Genomic DNA, 18,695 nt, shown 5'->3' on the forward strand with positions numbered 1-18,695 from the left:
CTAGTCAAATATTTTATAGAATGTCCCTCAATTTGGGTTTGTCTAATGTTTCTCTCATGGTTACACTCGGACTGTGGGTTTTGGGGAAGAACACTAGAGAAGTGAAGTACCTTTCTCATCACATCCTGTCAGAGATACACGCTATCAACATGGTTTATCCCTGATGGTGTTATCCTGATCACCTGGAGAGGGTAGTGCTTGCCAGGTCTCTTTAATGGAAAGTTACCTTTTTCTTCCTCTTTGCATATTCTATTCTTTGGAACCAAGTTACTAAGTAACAGGAATGGGGGTGGGGAAATTAAGCTTTAAGTCCTGGAGGGGTGAGCATTTACTTAAATTATTTAGAAATCTTTCTGTAAGGAAGATTTGCCACTTCTTCCACATTTATTTATTTATATCAATATGGGCTCATGGACATTTATTTCATACCTTGGGCTGTAATTAATTTTTAAAAGTTCTCTCCTGGGGTGCCTGGGTGGCTCCGTAGGTTAAGCGTCTGCCTTCGGCTCAGGTCATGGTCCCAGCGTCCTGGGATCGAGCCCCGCATGGGGCTCCCTGCTCAGCGGAGAGTGTGCTTCTCCCTCTCCCTCTGCTGCTCCCCCTGCTTGTGCTCTCTCTCTCTCTGTCAACTAAATAAATAAAATCTTAAAAAAAAATAAAAGTTCTCTCCTATTTGCTGAATGAATTCTTTTTCATTAGGACATTTACTCTGCTGTCTATTAATCTATTTTCCCTTTGAATCATTTTACTTGTTTTTTTTTCTTGTTTATTTTTTCTTTTTATGTCCGTCGTTAGCCTCATCTTTATTAATTAATTTATTTATTTTTAAGGATTTTATTTGAGAAAGAGCAAGAGAGAGCATGAGTGGGGAGAGAGGCAGAGGGAGAGGGAGAAGCAGACTCCCCACCGAGCAGGGAGCCCAATACGGGGCTCCATCCCAGGACCCTGAGATCATGACCTGAGCTGAAGGCAGATGCTTAACTGACTGAGCCACCCAGGCGCCCCTCATCTTACTTTCTTATGTGCTTATGTGGTCAATGTAATAGGATGATTGCACCAGGTTGGGAGAGCTGGAAGCAATCTCCCTCTTTCTCCATATAGAGTTTGGTTTCTGTAGCTTGGCTTTCAGAAGTTCCCTTAAGCAGGCACTATGCACTCACTTCAACAAATGTTTGTTGGGTGCTGATTATGTGCACGGAGGCAGTGTTCTGGGCGCTGAGGATAGAGCAGTAAACAAGACAGGTAAGATTTCTGTTCTTATGAACTATATCCTAGTAGGGGTAAGATTAATAACAAAGAAATGAAGTAATTAAGAGTCATGAGTCCTGGAAAAGGAGTGTAGTGTACTACTTTAGATAGGGTGGGCAGGGAGTACCTCCGAGCAGGTGAATTTTGAGATGATCTAAAGTTTGAGATAGTCAGCCACGGGAAGAATGTTTTCCTTAGAAGCAAGGATAAAGGCTGTGGGGAAGAGAATAAGCTTGGTATGTGCAAGGAATAGGAAGAAGGCCTGTTTGGCTAGAGCACAGTGAGCACATGTGAATGAGATATGGGGAGATAGGCAGAGGCCAAATCATGTAGAGCTGTGCAGAACAAAGGAAGAAATATGGATTGAATTTTAAGCACAAGGGGAAGCCATTTAAATCAGGAATGTGACATGATATGAGTTGCATGTTAAAATAGCATTCTGGCTGCCCTGTGGAGAAACTCAGTTGAACCTAGGCAAGAATGGAAAGAAGGAACCTAATTAAGAGGCTGTCAAAGGAGAGAGATGGTGTGGGCTGGGGTACTGACTGCAGTGTTGGAGAAACACAGATCAGTTCAGGCTATATTTTGGAAGTATATCTAAGAGGACTTGCTGATAGATTGGGTAATTCCTGAGAGTGGTGGAGGCTGGTCAGAAAAGGAAGAAGAACCAGGGTTATCCTAGGCTTTTGGCTCTGAGTAGCTGAGAGGATGATGGGGCCACAGGAAAGACTGGTTGTAAGGGATTGGGGATTAAGAATTCTGTTTTGAACAAGTTAATATAAAATAGCTATTAAGTATCTAAATTGAAATGTCAGATAGTGTTATAAATGAAACTGGAGCTCAGGGGAGAAGTGTGAGCTGGAGAGAGAGATTTGAGAATCATCAGATCAGGTACAGATGATATTTAAAGCCATAAGACCGAATGTGAGTGAGTAAAGGTATAATGATAATAAAGAAGCCCCAAAGACGGAGTCCTGGGGATATCCAGTGTTTTATAGGTAGGGGGTGTGTGTGTGTGTGTGTGTGTGTGTGTTTGAGAGGGGAATAGAGCCAGCTCAATTGATAGTGGTGTACCTGGGAGTCCTGGGGATATCCAGTGTTTTATAGGTTGTGTGTGTGTGTGTGTGTGTGTGTGTGCGTGTGTGTGTTTGAGAGGGGAATAGAGCCAGCTCAATTGATAGTGGTGTACCTGGGAGTCCTGGGGATATCCAGTGTTTTATAGGTAGGGTGTGTGTGTGTGTGTGTATGTGTGTGTGTGTGTGTGTGTGCGTGCGCGTGTGTGTGTTTGAGAGGGGAATAGAGCCAGCTCAATTGATAGTGGTGTACCTGGGATGCAGGGGTGCAAGAGCACCTCACCTGGCTCAGAGGGGTCCCAAACAAATCAGGTTTGGCCAACTCACTGCTGACAAAATCCAAAGGCAGAGAAATGAATGGTGGTGAAACAAGAAAGGAAGGCCAACACTGGGAAGACGGGGCTCTAGCCTCTCAAAGACTGTCTCCAAAGTGCCAAAACTACTTCCAGGTTTATATAAGGAAAACGTGGGGCAAAGGTTTTGGGCGGATACCTGCAGGTAGTCTTTGAAGATCAAATGGATCATTGTCATGGAATCAATCTGGGTGGGGTCTTAAGGCTCAGAGCAGTCCTTATTGCTTCAGGGGGTAGTTTTGGTTCCCATTAGGGGATGCTCTGCCTTCAGGGTTCTTCCACTTGAGCCAAGAGACAAATGGGAAAGAAAAACCCAACTAAAAAGTTGGGAGTCAACAGGGAGGCAGCCGAAGTCCTCTTTCAATGGTAGCAATGAAATTGGTGACGTGGGCTGTGGCTGTGGCTCCACGCCCAGTGACTGGGTGGGATGTGGGTTTAAATTCCAGACCAGATCCATTTGGGGTTGTAAGTATTTGCAGATGGCTTCTCTGGAAACCTGTACTGTCTTGGCGGCTGTGGAAAGACTTTTTTGTGGATGGATCTGCTGGAAAGGTAGGGCTATCATTCTAGCCTATTGCATCTCTAGAGGACAGTGGGTGGGTGCAGAGGATAGAGGTCCGAAGAGACTGTGGTTCTGGTCAGTTCTCTGGGACTGGTATTGTAGCTTGCATTATAATTCAACCTTCCTGTGATAAGACTACGTGCCACACCTTTATATTTTAGGTGCTATTCGAGTGCCTGGATTTACCTTTCTTTTCTTGAATCTCTTCCGGTAAAGAAGTCAGGACACAAGGCACGTGCTGTTTCATCCTCTTCCCAGAATCCTACTTCCTCATTCCTTTTAAACACTGCAAAGCTTTTTATCTTTTGGCTATGCCACCGTTTATTCAGTCAGGCCCTATGTTGATGGAGATTTTTGTTTGGTTCAGTATTTTACTATTACAAACATGTCTTTTTTCATATAACTTGGAGTATTTGTATGACTTTACCTGTCTGGTAGATTCCTAGAAATGAAATTACTCTGTCAAAAGATATGTGCATTTTAAATTTTCATATCAATGGTTAAATTACATTCCCCCATCAAGGTTCTGTGCTCAATGTTTGATTGAACACATTTAGCTAGATGCACCATTGTTCTGTGAAAAACAGACCATGTGCTATTTCTTGTGGCAGAACTAAGGAGACTTAGTTTCTCTGTCAAATAGATGGTGAGGGTAACATTGTGGGAGCTACATCAGTTTAATTCCTTTAATTTTTCCTTTTCTTTTTCATTCAAATATTCAGTTAATCCCGTTTCTTTAGGCTGTAAGGTAAAGAATAAGGGGAATAGAAAGCAAGAATGTGAACTGACTGGTTAGCAAACTTGTTCTTGAAAAGACAAATGTCAGTCCGGGAAGTGGAAAAGGTTGAGATTCAGTAATATAATATCTTATATCCACTGCCTTCATGTTAGGTCATATAATTCTTTGGCATTAGTCCCTTTTTGTTGACTAGAGAGGCCTGGATTATAAGCCTTGGGATAAGAGGGTGGAGTGGGGATGTAAATTTGGTGCCTTTTCCTTCCCCTTAAATAAAGTCCCTTCTGTCTCAATAAGGCAGACTTCAGTGTTGAAGTCAGCCCAGGCAAGGGCATGTTTTTATTTTTCTGTGAGAGTAGGATAGATAAGAGCAGACATATAAATGACCAGATGATTTAGGAAATTTTTGGTATTTAGGCTTTAGTAATTTGGCGTCTGAGCTATTGTTCTCTGTTACCGGTGGCTAGTACGGTGGCTTGCTTCCTTCCTTCCTTCCTTCCTTCCTTCCTTCCCTCCCTCCCTCCCTCCTTCCTTCCTTCCCTTTTAAGATTTTATTTATTTTAAGGGCGCCTGGGTGGCTTAGTCATTGGGCGTCTGCCTTTGGCGCGGGTCATGGTCCCAGGGTCCTGGAATCGAGCCCCGCATCGGGCTCCCTGCTCGGGGGGTGGCCTTCTTCTCCCTCTCCCACTCCCCCTGCTTGTGTTCCCTCTCTCGCTGTGTCTCTCTCTGTCAAATAAATAAATAAAATCTTTAAAAAAAAAAAAAAAGATTTTATTATTTTAGAGAGAAAGAGAGACAGCACGAGCGGGAGGGCAAGAGGGAGAGAGAGAATCTCAAGCTGGCTCTGCGCGGAGCCTGCCACAGGGCTTGATCCCAGGACCCTGAGATCATGACCTGAGCCAAAGCCAAGAGCTAGATGCTTAACTGACTGTGCCACCCAGGCACCCCTGGTTTTTGCTGTATGCTTGCTTTTCATACCAGGTCTCTAGTCCTTGAGACCTATAATACAAGTAGTGGTAGCAATATATTATAGATGATAAAACTGAAGCTCAGAGTGATTTACTAACCTGTCTAACATCACAGCTCAGCACGTGCTATATTGTTTCTGTCCTCTAGGAGGGCAGAACGTGCTATATTGTTTCTGTCCTCTAGGAGGGCAAATAGCTTATGTTAAAGAGATGTAATGTTTTATTGTATTACATGTGCCTTTTAGGGGAACATTCACAGTCTTCTGCAGTTAAGGAATTATTCAGAAGTTTGCAAAAACTGTCGTGAAGCATACAAAACTCTGAGTAGTTTATACAATGAAATGCAAAAAATGAATGAACTTGAGAATAAGGCTGAATCTGGAACACATTTATGCATTGATGTGGAAGATGCAGTAAGTAATTCTTTTTTTTTTATTATATTAAGTAATTTACTTCTGATATGATATGTATTTTGCAGTGTTCTTGATTGTGCCTTTAGTATCATTATCCCCTTTGGAGGTATATTGGAATCTGCATATGTTGTCTTCAACTAGAAATAACTGGTTATAAGTAGTAAAGTTTTAGAATATCCGGGTCTGTCAAACTAAAATGGACACTAATCAAGTACTTCATAAATGAGTTGATAATTTGGTACATTTGGTCTTTTAAGTTTGATGATAAGTGCCCTTTTCAGAGCCATTGGTGTTATATGTTTACATTTCAGTTTCTTGTGCACTTGTTCCAGATTAAAGAAGTCTCTGGTTTGCTATCATGTGTTTCTGAAACCATTTCTTAATTACTTCCTATCCCATTGCTTTTATTCTTTATTATCATCTGAAACTTTTTTTAATTTTTTAATTTTTTTATTTTTAAAGATTTTATTTATTTATTTGAGAGAGAGAGAATGAGAGACAGAGAGCACGAGAGGGAAGAGGGTCAGAGGGAGAAGCAGACCCCCTGCTGAGCAGGGAGCCCAATGCGGGACTCGATCCCAGGACTCCAGGATCATGACCTGAGCCGAAGGCAGTTGCTTAACCAACTGAGCCACCCAGGAGCCCCATCATCTGAAACTTTTAATTTACTTTTTTATAGTCTGTCACCCCTCACTAAAATATAAGCTACATGAAGACAAGGACCTCATGTCCTCTTTTGTTTACTGTTCAGTATTTAGAAAAGTGCCTAGCATATAGTGGGCCTATTAGCAATGTGTATTGATTGAATGGTCAACAAAAAAGCCTTTTCCTCCATTGTATAGGTTGCCTTCACATGGGACACCACTAGATGGCGATCATGCCTTTTTATGGGACTATGGTGCCTGAGTTTTTTTTTTTTTTTTTTTTTTTAAGATTTTATTTATTTATTTGAGAGAGAGAGAATGAGAGAGAGAGAACACCTGAGAGGGGATAGGGTCAGAGGACGAAGCAGACTCCCTGCCGAGCAGGAAGCCCGATGCGGGACTCGATCCAGGGACTCCAGGATCATGACCTGAGCCGAAGGCAGTCGCTTAACCAACTGAGCCACCCAGGCGCCCTATGGTGCCTGAGTTTTGAGGCCTCAAAGGAAATAGGAATTATTGGCTCAGAGAGCTTAAGGTCCAAATTGATAAACCTAATGGTTGAGAATGATGAATATGAATAACAGCTCAGAGTGAACTATAGTGTATCACTAATATTCGACATAGTAAAAGCACTTATTATCAAACTTAAAATGGGTGCACCATAGGGATTTTTGGTTTTTTACTGCTCTAATGTCTGGATTAGTACCTGGCTTCCAGTAGGCTCTCAATAAATACTACATATATATTTTAAGACTAATAGTCTATTTCATAATTTTTAAAATAAAGAAAAATGAATATTGATTCTCTGACATAAGTTGGACTACACAGGAAATCAACATGATCACCTGCTTTAGAACATCCTTCTTATAATAAGCAAAACTTAACAGTAAACATACAAAGCACCACTTGCAAACCAAATCTCAAACAAAATTCAGGCAAGAACATTTTTCTACATTAAATTTGATAGTTTCCTTATATCACTTAGCATGTTTGATAGAAACCATGAGCTCAATTAAAATGAGGCATTGCTGCCCCCAGATGTCTGTTTTTAATGTATGCTGCTAAATAAGATATTATCTAATAAAGTTTCTATGACTCATTAGATATTATGTACTTAAAAAATTGTTTGCCATGTGAATCTTTCATAATATCTTAGGTAATGTATTAAACATTTCATAGATATCTTTTGAAGAGAAGCTGTATTTAGTTGATATTTTTATTTCCATTCTAAAAAGATTGCAACAAGCTCAGTGAGATTACATATGTAACATAAGAAAAAAATTTTTGTTTGTTTTTGTGAGCCTCCTCCCCCCAGTTTTACTGGGGTATAATTCACAAAATTGTAATATATTTAAAGTGTACACTGTGTTAATTTGATACACACACACATTGTGAAAGGGTTCCCACAGTCGAGTTAATTAACACACCCATCACCTCACATAATTACCCTTTCAGTCTTTTTTAATGAATGAAGCATGGTCGAACAATATTCATATGATACAGGTTCTCTGTTTGAGATCTAGGAAAGGTTGGCATTCCTTGGATGGTGTTATGAATTTAGAATATGAAATTTCTGTATGGATATAAACTTATATAATGACTGTGAACCAGCTAATTTAAGAAATTGTCTTCAACTATCAATAGATTTTTTTAGGGATGTATATTTAGTCTAAATTCTGGATGCCTGTTATGTTATTAATAAAACAATTACATAAATTGAAGACAAATTAAATATAAAATAAAATAATTTTATTTGTTTTGTTCCAGATGAACATTACTCGAAAACTTTGGAGTCGAACTTTCAATTGTTCGGTCCCTTGCAGTGACACAGTGCCTGTCATTGCTGTTTCTGTGTTCATTCTCTTTCTACCTGTTGTCTTTTACCTTAGTAGCTTTCTTCATTCGGAGCAAAAGAAACGCAAACTCATTCTACGTAAGTTCCTTTTTACAGCTTTATTTAGCTAACACCTGTATTTTAAACACTTAGGCCTGTTTTAGAAATGATGTATACTCTGAAAACTCAAACCGTATTAAGCTAAAACAGCTCTTTGCTTCAAATTTTACAGTTACACTTACTAATGGAAGAGATGTGTAAGAAGTTTATAGATAATCAAAAGTCAACACACGGTATCTTCCGGATATTTTAATTGAGAAAGCTTGGAATAAGGCTGGCAGCAACAGAAGAATAGCAACAAAGGTTTTGCAGGCTTGAAATGGCCATAGTAGGGAGAGGTAGACAGCTCTTAGGCCCATCAAAGCCATGGCAGAGCCACCTAGAAAGCCATCTAAAAGGCAGGGAGAAACTATGGTGAGCACACAGATGATTTATGAACAAATTGGAATCGTAGTTTCTAGATCATTACTTGACGTACAGCATGTGCTGAACACATATTCCCCATCAAATAGGGCAGAGCAGAAAAAGCACGAATTAGAAAATCCCATCTAGCTGAAGAAGAGTGGCTTCTAAGTGTCATGGTTTCTTATTATCAGAATGAAGATATGGGCTTATCCCTTAGTAATTTTAATTTTTAAAATAGAAAATGTCTTTTTAGAAAAAGTTAGGCTTTTTTTTCTCTTAAATATTATTCCTAGTCTAGGAACCTATGAAATAAAAATTCTTTACCTTATAAATTTCTTTCTTTCTTTCTTTTTTTTTTTTAAGATTTTACCTATTTTAGAGAGCACTAGCGGGGTGGGGGTGGGAGTAGGGGGAGGGTCAGAGGGAGAGGGAGAGAGAATCTCAAGCAGACTCTGCACTGACATGGGGCTCGATATCATAACCCTGAGATCATGACCTGAGCCAAAATCAAGAATTGGACGCTTAACCGGCTAAGCCACCCAGGCACCCCCCCTTATAAATTTCTTTCTAGCCTTTTTTTTTTCATAGTTTATTTAACCTCACTTCTAATACATCTAATTAAAAAAAAGGTTACTTGCAGATCAGTTTGAACTGAATTTGTAATGTTTTGTCACCTTGAAAAGCTAGCTAATAGAGGGGAGAGTCTTTAATATGAGAGTATTTAGTAAAGCTTTTCAGAGATTGCTAGCATTCTGTAAAACAGGTAATAACTCAGTCCTAAAAGCACTCATCTAGAATAATAACAAAGTACTGCAGGGACCTCACTATTGAGAAATTTTGTTTTTCAGGACTTGGTGTACTTTTAAAGTTTAGCATCTTATTTATCTTGCAAATAATTTAACTCTGCGGAAGATATTTACTGCTTCTGATCGGGGTTTTTGTATGTTTGTTTTCTAAATCACTACCCTCCATCTGTTTGTACAAGCCACAAACCTTGTTATCTTTAATTTCTTAATTCTTTTCTTTTTTTATTTCCCCATTCCCATATTCTCTCCCCCACCCCTTTTCACTCCATCAGCGAGTACTGATAGCCCTACTTCCAAAAATGTATCTTAAATTATCTTTTCTCTGTCTCCATTGATAATACTCTTCCCTAAGCCATCCCATCTCTTATCCTCCCATGCAGGAGTCCCTTAACTGGTGTCCCTGCTTCCATTTTTTTGACCCACTACAATCCATTCTCCATATAGTGGCTAGAGTAATTTTTTTTTTTAAGATTTTATTTATTTATTTCGACAGAGACAGTGAGAGAGGGAACACAAGCAGGGGGAGTGGGAAAGGGAGAAGTAGGCTTCCTGCGGATCAGGGAGCCCAATGTGGGGCTCGATGCCAGGACCCTGGGATCATGACCTGAGCCGAAGGCAGACGCTTAATGACTGAGCCATCCAGGTGCCCCTAGAGTAATTTTTATAACACAAATCTTACTATGCTTTTCTCCCACTTGAAACCCTCATGTGTTCCTGTTGCATCTAGAATAAAATTGAAACTTATTTCTAAGCTATGTGTGACCTGGCCCCCCATCTACCTTTCTAAACTCACTGTACCCTCTCCTTTCTTTGTTCATGATGCTGTATGTAGGCAGCCTGGCCTTCTTCCTGCTCCTCTCAAACCCAGACTCATTCACACTGCCCCTTTCCCAAAGCTCTTGTACTGGCCCTCCCTACTTTCCTTGACTGGCTCCTTGACATCCAGGTCTGAGGTCAAAGATTACTTACTCAAAGTTACCTTTTATGACCCCCATCCTAAGAATACATCCTTCTTTTAATTCTCCTATATTTATCATCTTTCTTTAATGGTACTTAATCACTTTTTAAATTAACTTTTTCATTTATTTTCTACCTTATTTGTTTGTCTCTCCTTATTTATCTCTTACAGTTGATTCAGCTGTAAGCTCTATCAGAACAAAGATTTTGTTTATCTTGTTCATCACTGTATCACCAGCATCTAGAAAGTACCAGGCCTATAGTAGGTGCTCAGAAATATTCGTTGAATAAAAGAACATTACATTTAATGGTAGCATTTCCTAGAGTGTGTTCCTTAAAATACTAGTCCTGTGAAATTCCTTTTTATGATCTTTATAATGTACCTGAATATAAATTAAAGGCTCTAAGATTACATTCCCAAAACTTGACAATAGAACTTTTGCATAATACCTATTAATGTTTCCTGGAAGCATTGTTTCTGAATTGATTTATGAATTTAAGAAAATGCTGGTGTAAGCAAACAGTTCTTGTGCTGTTACCTCATGGACATTGTTACTTACTTTTCTTTATGCCACAATTTTATATGCCCCCATACGTTAAGTCGTATGGTAGCAATTAGGGATTAAAACAAGGAACAAGGCACAATATATGCCCTCAAAGAACACACTGACCATAATCCAGTTACTACAACAAATGTAGTAGAGGCATACAGTGTGGTTGGACCACAGAGAAAAAAGACTAACTCTGCATTAGGGATGTTGGAATTCATCATTAGATGATGATCTCTTGGGTAGAATTGTATTTTTTATTTATTTTTATTTTTTTAGTATCCTCAGGGGTAGAATTTTGAAGGATGTAGGGATTTATCAGAGAATAAGGAAGCAAGGAAGTTGTAGGTATATGCACTCATTGGTATTGCCACCTGGTTAGTTTAATAAATTTGGTAATTAGTAAGAAACTAGATTACTTCTAGTGGTTTTAAACAGCATAATAATAATAAAAAAGCCCTCTTGATTTAGTTTGCCTTCCACATCCACAGAAAGCTTAAGAGTAGACTTCTAGCTTAGACTGTTTTTTAGGTTAAGTTGCCCTTTAGTTTAGTTGAAGCAATACACTGGTCCAGAAAGTCATGTTGTCCTCTTGCACTTAGAGTGAAAACCAGCGGAGACTGGTTTTCATCCTTGAGCACGTATCAGAATTGTCTGCAGAGCTTTAAATCAAAACAGAAAAGCAGATGCCTGGGTCCCTTTGCAGACCTTCTAAATCACAACCTCTACTCTCACGTTGAAAACCTCTAGAGAGGTTCCTAGTTAGCCAATGTAAGATACTTTTACTATGCCACAGTTGTTTTTCATTTCTGGAACATGAGAAACATTCATGTTTAACTATAAGCACAAACATTACCAAGTGAAATAGCATGATTTTCTTTACTAACCCTAATGACTCAGTTCCATTAGCATCATAATCAAAATTGATTGTACATATTTTAACACCCATATATATTTGTGTGTCTGTGCATGTGTGTGTAATACAACTCACTTTTCTTTGTAAGCCATTTAAATTTTTTTTCAACTTTTTTTGACAGTTTTTTGACATTATAGAATTATTTTAAGAGAAATCTAGATTTGGATTTCTAACTTAGACTTTTAAATATATCATTTTATTATTGTACCTTATAGCACTTCCATTTTTTAAGTAGAGTACTCTTACATTACATATTTGAGATTATGATGTTCAAGATGATATAAATTATGCCTGTTTTATTTGGTACTGCTTCTAACAAAGTCATGTGTGGCTTCAAGCAAAGCTATGTTTTTTGAGGTTGGTAGAAGAAAATAGGCATAGGTTTTAATTCTTAGAAGATTGAATCTATTCTGATTCAAACATAGAGTTAATAAATACTATAGTTTACATAAAAATAATGAATAATTATGTTTAGAGAATTCAAGTTAAAATATAATACTTTTGATTTATCTAGCCAAACGTCTCAAGTCCAGTACCAGCTTTGCAAACATTCAAGAAAATTCAAACTGAAATCTACAAAACGGAGAATTAACATCATATTCCATGGCTGAATGGTGGAAGATACAGCTTGGTCCAAAAGAGGATGAACTGATTCGACAACTCAAGTTCCCTAAGAAATGCAAGGACTTCAGATTTATTTTTAAATACGAATTTTCCATTTTTCTTTCCTTTCCATCCTTTTTTTAAGGGTTTGGGTATTTTTAATTTCTAGGCCTAGCAATGTCATCTATTTTAAAGTGTATTTGTTATAATAACAAAAGATGCAAGAACAATCTTTGTTTTATTTTGTAGGCATATTATTACTATTTGAGACTCCTGGTATCTCCTTATTAATGTAGTACTTAAGTAGCAAAGTTTTTGAAAACTAACATTTAAAAATTAATCAGTTATGGCAAAGACTTTGGAAAAAGAAATACACTTGCCAAAAGTAGCCGGTCCAAAGATTAAATTCGCCATTGCAGTATTATTGTTACATATATATTTAATATGTCACACATTACAAATAATATGTAATTCAATCTCTAGTTTCCTTAAAGTTATTTTTGAAACCACTAATTATAAACTTCCCTAACAATTTTTAGAAGCAGGAAGGCACATTACATTTATCTTTGTAAAAAGATTTGTGGTAACTGATTTCTTACTTAACTTTTATAAATATATTTTGCACCTTATTTTTGCCTTTATTTCATAAGTAATTTGAAATCACTGGACTGCTGTATTATATTCAGGGCAAGATGGATTCTTTTTCTACCAGGGATTTGCATTGTGAATTACATTAAGTTATTTGGCACTTTATAATTTATTACTATTTTAAATCAAACATAGCATTATCACAATATATTTAAGTTGTGATTTTTTTTAAATGAAGATTCTCTTGGGTTATATGGAGATTTTTGGAGGGGAGAGAAAGGAGGGGTAGAAAAAACTGAAGGCCCAGAAAATAGCTAGGGAAGGACCTGAGGGGATGCTCACTATAAGACTGTTGAATGGTTCATGTTGAGGGCATGAGTGAAGATGAGAGTCTGATGCAGAAAGCAGTTAGGTTAAGATGCTTATTTTTTCCTAAATTATTTAAACAGATAAACGTGATACGATGGAAATGAAGTCAGATATTTCACTATCAGAAAGCAAATTCTATTTTGGAATGTTTATGTCAACTTTTTTTTAAAAAAGCTTCATTTCAGAATTGGGCATAGCTTTTTTTCCTCAGGTTTTTAGTGTTAGGTATTTCATTTGTTAATTCCTTCTTGCTTTCTGGGTGAAAATAGGCTTTGTTTTAAATGTTGAGAGTATGAGAAATAAGGGTTAGGTTAAATAGTACAAGAATTTTAATCCCTTTGTATGCTATAAAATGCTCTGTAATGAGACAAGAAAGTGTTTTTAATTTTTTTAAATGTTTACTGTATATGCAGAGTGAACAAGAAGGCTCATCTTTGGATATGTAACATATCCAAAAGCTGTTACAGTTTTTCTAGTCTGCTGTGATCCATTTAAAATGTGCTGGGGTTTATTCCACGGTCACTCTTCATGCTGCTGATACTAATAGCACTGTCTTGATTTGAAGCATATAGTTGAGGGCCATTGAAAGCAATCTTTCATTAATGCAGATAAAACCAGTTTATATATGCAGAGTTACAAAATGGCATATTTGAATCTGTAAGTAGTGACTCTTTGATCACCTTTCAATGTTACATATTTCTAAAAACCATTGCTTTTGGATATGGTTGCTAATAAGCACTTTAGAAGAGAAAAAACAACCTTGACTATTTTTCTGGTTGAGTCATTGCCTTTAGAAGTAGCATCAGCAATAGATTTCAAAAATAAGTATTAAGCATTACACTAAAGTGTATAAATACTTCATTTTTTAGTCATATTGAAAAATTCTTTGCCTAGTTTTAAATTCTGAGACACATAGCATATGTGTGTGCATTAGATCATCTTTAGTTTTTTGACACTTTGAAATAAAGGAAGTAATTTAAGGAAATTGCAGTGCCATATTTGTTTTTGTTTTTTGCTTTGTTTTGTTTTGAAAGAGAGAGAGAGAGAGACAGCAAGCGGGGGGAGGGGCAGAGGAGGAGGGAGAGAGAGAATCCTAAGCAGGCTCCATGCTCAGCATGGAGCCCAATGCAAGGCATGATCTCACAACCCTGAGATCATGACCTGAGCCAAAAATCAAGAGTTGGACGCTTAACTGACTGAGCCACCCAGATGTCCCAAGCCATATTTGATTTTTAAATGCATTTTTAAAACTTATGAGTTTCTGAGAGTTCTGCTATATAATTCTTGTATTTGTTCTTCTACATGTAATGTTTTTGTTGTTTTTTGGCTACCTTTGAGATTTCCTCTTAATTTTTGATTTTCAGCAGTTTTACTATGATGTGTGTAGGTATATTTTTCTTTGTATTCTCCTTGGGATTCTCTGAGCCTCTTGGATCTTTTTGTTGTCTTTTATTAATTTTGGAAAATTCTCAGCCATTCTACTATCAAATATACTTCTGCCCTCTTCTCTCTCATCTCCTTCTGGGATTCCAATTCGATTTGTTAGGTGATGTGATACTGTCCCACAGCTATTGGATGCACTCTTCTGTTATATTTCACTCTGACTTTCTCTTTGAATTTCAGTTTAGATCATTCCTTTTTTTTTTTTTTTTAGGATTTTATTTATTTGAGAGAGAGAGAGAATGAACAAGGGGAGGGGCAGAGGGAGAGGGAAAGAATCTCAAGCAGACTCCCTGCTGAGCACAAAGCCCAACATGGGGCTCAGTTTCACAACTCTGAGATCATGACCTGAGCTGAAGTCAAGAGGCAGTTGCTCAACTGACTGAGCCACCTAGGCACCCCAGTATTTTGTTTGTTTTTAAAGATTTATTTATTTGAGAGAGAGAAAGAGAGAGCACAAGTGCAAGTGGGAGGGAGAGAGAGAATCCTCAAGCAGACTCCCCACTGAGCGTGGAGCCTGACATAGGGCTTGATCCCAGGACCCTGAGATCATAATTTGAGCCGAAACCAAGAGCTGGCTGCTCAACCAACTGAGCCACCCAGGTGCCCCAGATCCTTTAGTATTTTAATCACAGTTATTTTGAAGTTCCTGTTGGATAGTATCAGTATCTGGGCCATCTCTGGATCTAGTTCTGTTGACTACTTTATCTCTTGACAACATTATTGTCATTTTCTTCTTGATTTTTAATTTGTCTTACAATTTTTGATTAAATGCCAGACATTGCATGGAAAAGAACAGTAGAAACTGGGATAAAATAGTATTCATACCTGCAAATGGGCAAACCTTTCTATCAGGCTATTAGTATGGAGTAAACTGAATATCTCCTACCAGTAGTTCATCTGGGTTTGGGTTTTATTGTTAATATCATTACCTTCAGCATATTATAGGTTTCAAATTCCTCCAGTGGTGGACTGCTGCTACTTTGTGTTTGGTGTGTGGCCTGAAATGCCAGAGAGTTTTTCTCAGTGTTCCTAGTTCACCTTCAGCTTTCAGCAGACTGTGCATACCTGTGCAACAAATGGGATCTCTCTCCATGGTCCTGTCCCTCCCTCTGCTGTAGAGTTCTCTTGCTGGTTTCTTTGTGCAAGGCTTATGGTTGGGGCAGGCAGTCTCATGCAGGTTCTGGGCTCTTGAGTTTTAAGGTGGGCCTCCCTCTCCCCATGGCAATTAGACTCTGCATTGTAATGGGGTGAGGTCTTAAATGGGAGTGAGTTTTCTGTCCCTCTCTCACTGGTAGCAGACCTCTGCTTTGTATCAGTGAAGGATCCTGGGGACAGATGGGTTTCCTGCCTTCCTGCAGCATCTGATGGCTTTTGCTTCAACTCCTCCTCTACCACAGTCAACCTTTTCTTGGGACTAGGGGACAGGAAGGTTTTGTACCCCTCCTCTAGTGGCAGATGGCTTTTTCTTTGTATGGAAGGTGGACATGGGTTTCATGCCTCTCTCCCAGTGGTAGCTGGTTGTCATCTGCTCATCTCACCAAAGGGAGGCTCTTTCAATTCTCCTGATCTGCCCCCAGTCTTTCTTACACCCAGGGAGGCCTATGGAAAAGTGCTGGCAAATGGGGCAGACGCCTTGTATCCATGGCCCCCAGAGATTCTAAGTTGTCATATTAGCCCACACTTGGTCTTTAAGCTTTTGTTAACATTTCAGGTTTTTTTTCCTCTTACTTTTTTGGCTGCTACTCTTCCTCCTGTACTCTGAACAAAGCAAAACAGTTTATAGGAGCAGTGCTTATGTCTTTCTATATCTTAAGTGGGACTAGAACTCACTGATTGCTTCTGTGTTGTCAACTCTTAAGTTTTTACTTGACAGCAAATTGCTCAGCAGTTTGTTGAATACGTTCAGAGGTAAAATAGGCAGTGAGGGCCTTAGCAAGTTGACTGGAATTGTGGCGATTGGAGGTCCCAGTACACTGCAATCATGTCTATTATGTCCTATAATGGAGGTGTCATCACGGCCATGAATGGGAAGAACTGTGTGACCATTGCTGCCAATAGGCGCTTTGGGAGCCAGTCCAAGGTGGTGACCACAGACTTCCAGAAGATCTTTCCCATGGGTGATTGGCTGTACATAGGCCTGGCTGGGCTCACCACCGATGTGCAGACTGTTGCCCAGCACAAGTTCCAGCTGAACCTGTATGAACTGAAAGAAGGTCGGCAGATCAAGACTTGTACCCTCATGAGCATAGTGGCCAACCTCGTGTATGAGAAATGGTTTGTCCTCTACTACACAGAGCCAGTCGTCACTGGGTTGGACCTGAAGACCCTTAAGCCCCTCATTTGCTCTCTAGACCTTATTTGCTGCCCCATGGTGACTGACAACTTTGTGGTCAGTGGCGCCTGCTCCAAATAAATGTATGGGGTGTGCGAGTCCTTCTGGGGGCCTGACATGGATCCAGAACACCCGTTTGAAACCATACCACAAACCACGCTGAATGCTGTGGATTAGGATGCACTGTCAGGCATGGGAGTCATTGTCCACATCATTGAGAAGGACAGAATTATCACCAGGACACTGAGGGCCTGAATGGAATAACCTGTTCTCAGAGCCTACTTTTTTTTTTTTTTTAAATAAAATAGTTTTGTTTTCAAAAACAAAACAAAAGGTAAAGAGGTAAAACAAAAAACAAGATTGACAATTATGAAAGCCATAAAAAGGAACCAAATCCCAAATAAAAAAAATATGGTAGCTGAAATTAACTCAGTGGAAGGGTTTTATGGCAAATAAGACATAAAGAGTTAATTCAAAATATGTTAGAAGAATATCTCCAGAAGGAAATGTGGAAAGAAAAAATTTTGGAACTACGGATTGGGTAGGGGGTGGGTAAGAGGTATAGAGGATGCATTAAGACGATTTAATATAAATGTAGTTAGAGTCCCTAAAGCAAAGGAGAAAGAAAATGGGATGGAGGCAATACTTGAAAAGATTAATAGCTGAGAATTTTCAAAACTGGTGAAAAATGTTGTCACAAATTACGAAGTCTAAGCAGAATTTAAAACAAACCAAAAGACCTAGTCACATTCAAAGCAGATGAAAACCAAAGAGAAAATCTTATAAAACAGCTAAAGATATGTTACCTTTAAAAGAGCAATAATCAAACTTACTGCTTGTTTCTCAAGAGAAATAATGAAAGCCAGAAAGACAAATATTTTCAAAGTGCTAAAAGAAAGTAACTGATAATTTAGAGTTATATGCCCAGTCAAAAATGGTCTTCAAAATTAAAAGAGGGAATAATGGCATCTCTGGATATAAAGACAGAAAGTTCTCACAAGCAGGCCTACGTTTTAAAGGAAATACTAAAAACAGTTCTTCAGGCAGAAGTAAAATAAGCCTAGGTGGAAACTCAGAGGCATTGGAAGAAAAGATTGATGTAAAGGGAAAAATATATGGATAAAGTTAAATAATGACTGTATACAACAATAATATTCTGTGGGGTGTCTCTATATTCTCTCTATTCATTAATCTATATGTATGAAAGAATGAATAGAATGAAAACAGAACAATGGCATAAAAGTCAAGAGGGGATTATTTTTGGAGTCAAGATGTTTTAAGGTCATTGCATTATCTGAAAAGATTATTTCTTTAGGCTGTTCTGGAAGTAGGATGGCTTGTCAAGCAGGTACCGGTAAAGAACTAAAGAGACTGAAGATACATTCTGGACTGAAGATACATTCTGACTCAGATCCAATTCCATTCCTTTCATTACATCTTTTAGGATTTTCTTCTGCTCTTGACTCTTTGTATTTCTTAAGGAAGGAGCTTGCTATAAAAGAGAAAGCAGGGGCTTTAGAATCAATCAGACCTGGGCTTAAACTCCTGCTTTTCCCCTTACTTGGGCAAGCAATTTACTTCTCTGAGCCTTCACTTTGGGAGGGCTGTGAAAATGGGAGGTAGTAATACTGGCCTCACAAGATTATTGTGCAAATTAAGTATACGAAGAGCCTACAGTGTGATGCCCAATATCCAGTACTTCATATTGCTCAGTAGGTACTCGTTTTTCCCCTTATGGACTGCACTGTGCAACTGGCACTTGATTATTCACCCTCTCACATTGTTTCCTAGGTTCCTTATATTGGTGATTATTATCCCTCTATGTATCTCCCTTTCC

The 18,695-nt window shown here is 38.5% G+C and overlaps 2 protein-coding genes across 2 annotated transcripts in view; both read left to right on the forward strand.

The window, feature by feature from the left end:
- OSTM1 (osteoclastogenesis associated transmembrane protein 1) overlaps nt 1–14,068 on the forward strand; it is a 33,980-nt gene extending 19,912 nt beyond the window's left edge. Inside the window, exons 4-6 of the mRNA XM_032408126.1 lie at nt 5,186–5,353; nt 7,765–7,930; nt 12,038–14,068. Coding sequence (XP_032264017.1) covers nt 5,186–5,353; nt 7,765–7,930; nt 12,038–12,093 — 390 coding nt within the window. The 3' untranslated portion in view covers nt 12,094–14,068. The remainder of the gene's footprint in view (nt 1–5,185; nt 5,354–7,764; nt 7,931–12,037) is intronic.
- Nucleotides 14,069–15,136: 1,068 nt separating this feature from the next.
- Nucleotides 15,137–17,202, forward strand: LOC116634613 (proteasome subunit beta type-3-like). Its single transcript, XM_032408127.1, has one exon. The coding sequence runs from the start codon at nt 16,508–16,510 to the stop codon at nt 16,937–16,939; it is 432 nt and encodes a 143-aa protein (XP_032264018.1). The 5' UTR covers nt 15,137–16,507; the 3' UTR covers nt 16,940–17,202.
- The last annotated feature ends 1,493 nt before the right edge of the window (nt 17,203–18,695 follow it).

Source organism: Phoca vitulina, unplaced genomic scaffold (assembly GCF_004348235.1).
Source record: "Phoca vitulina isolate PV1807 unplaced genomic scaffold, GSC_HSeal_1.0 scaffold9, whole genome shotgun sequence".
Lineage (NCBI taxonomy): Eukaryota > Metazoa > Chordata > Mammalia > Carnivora > Phocidae > Phoca > Phoca vitulina.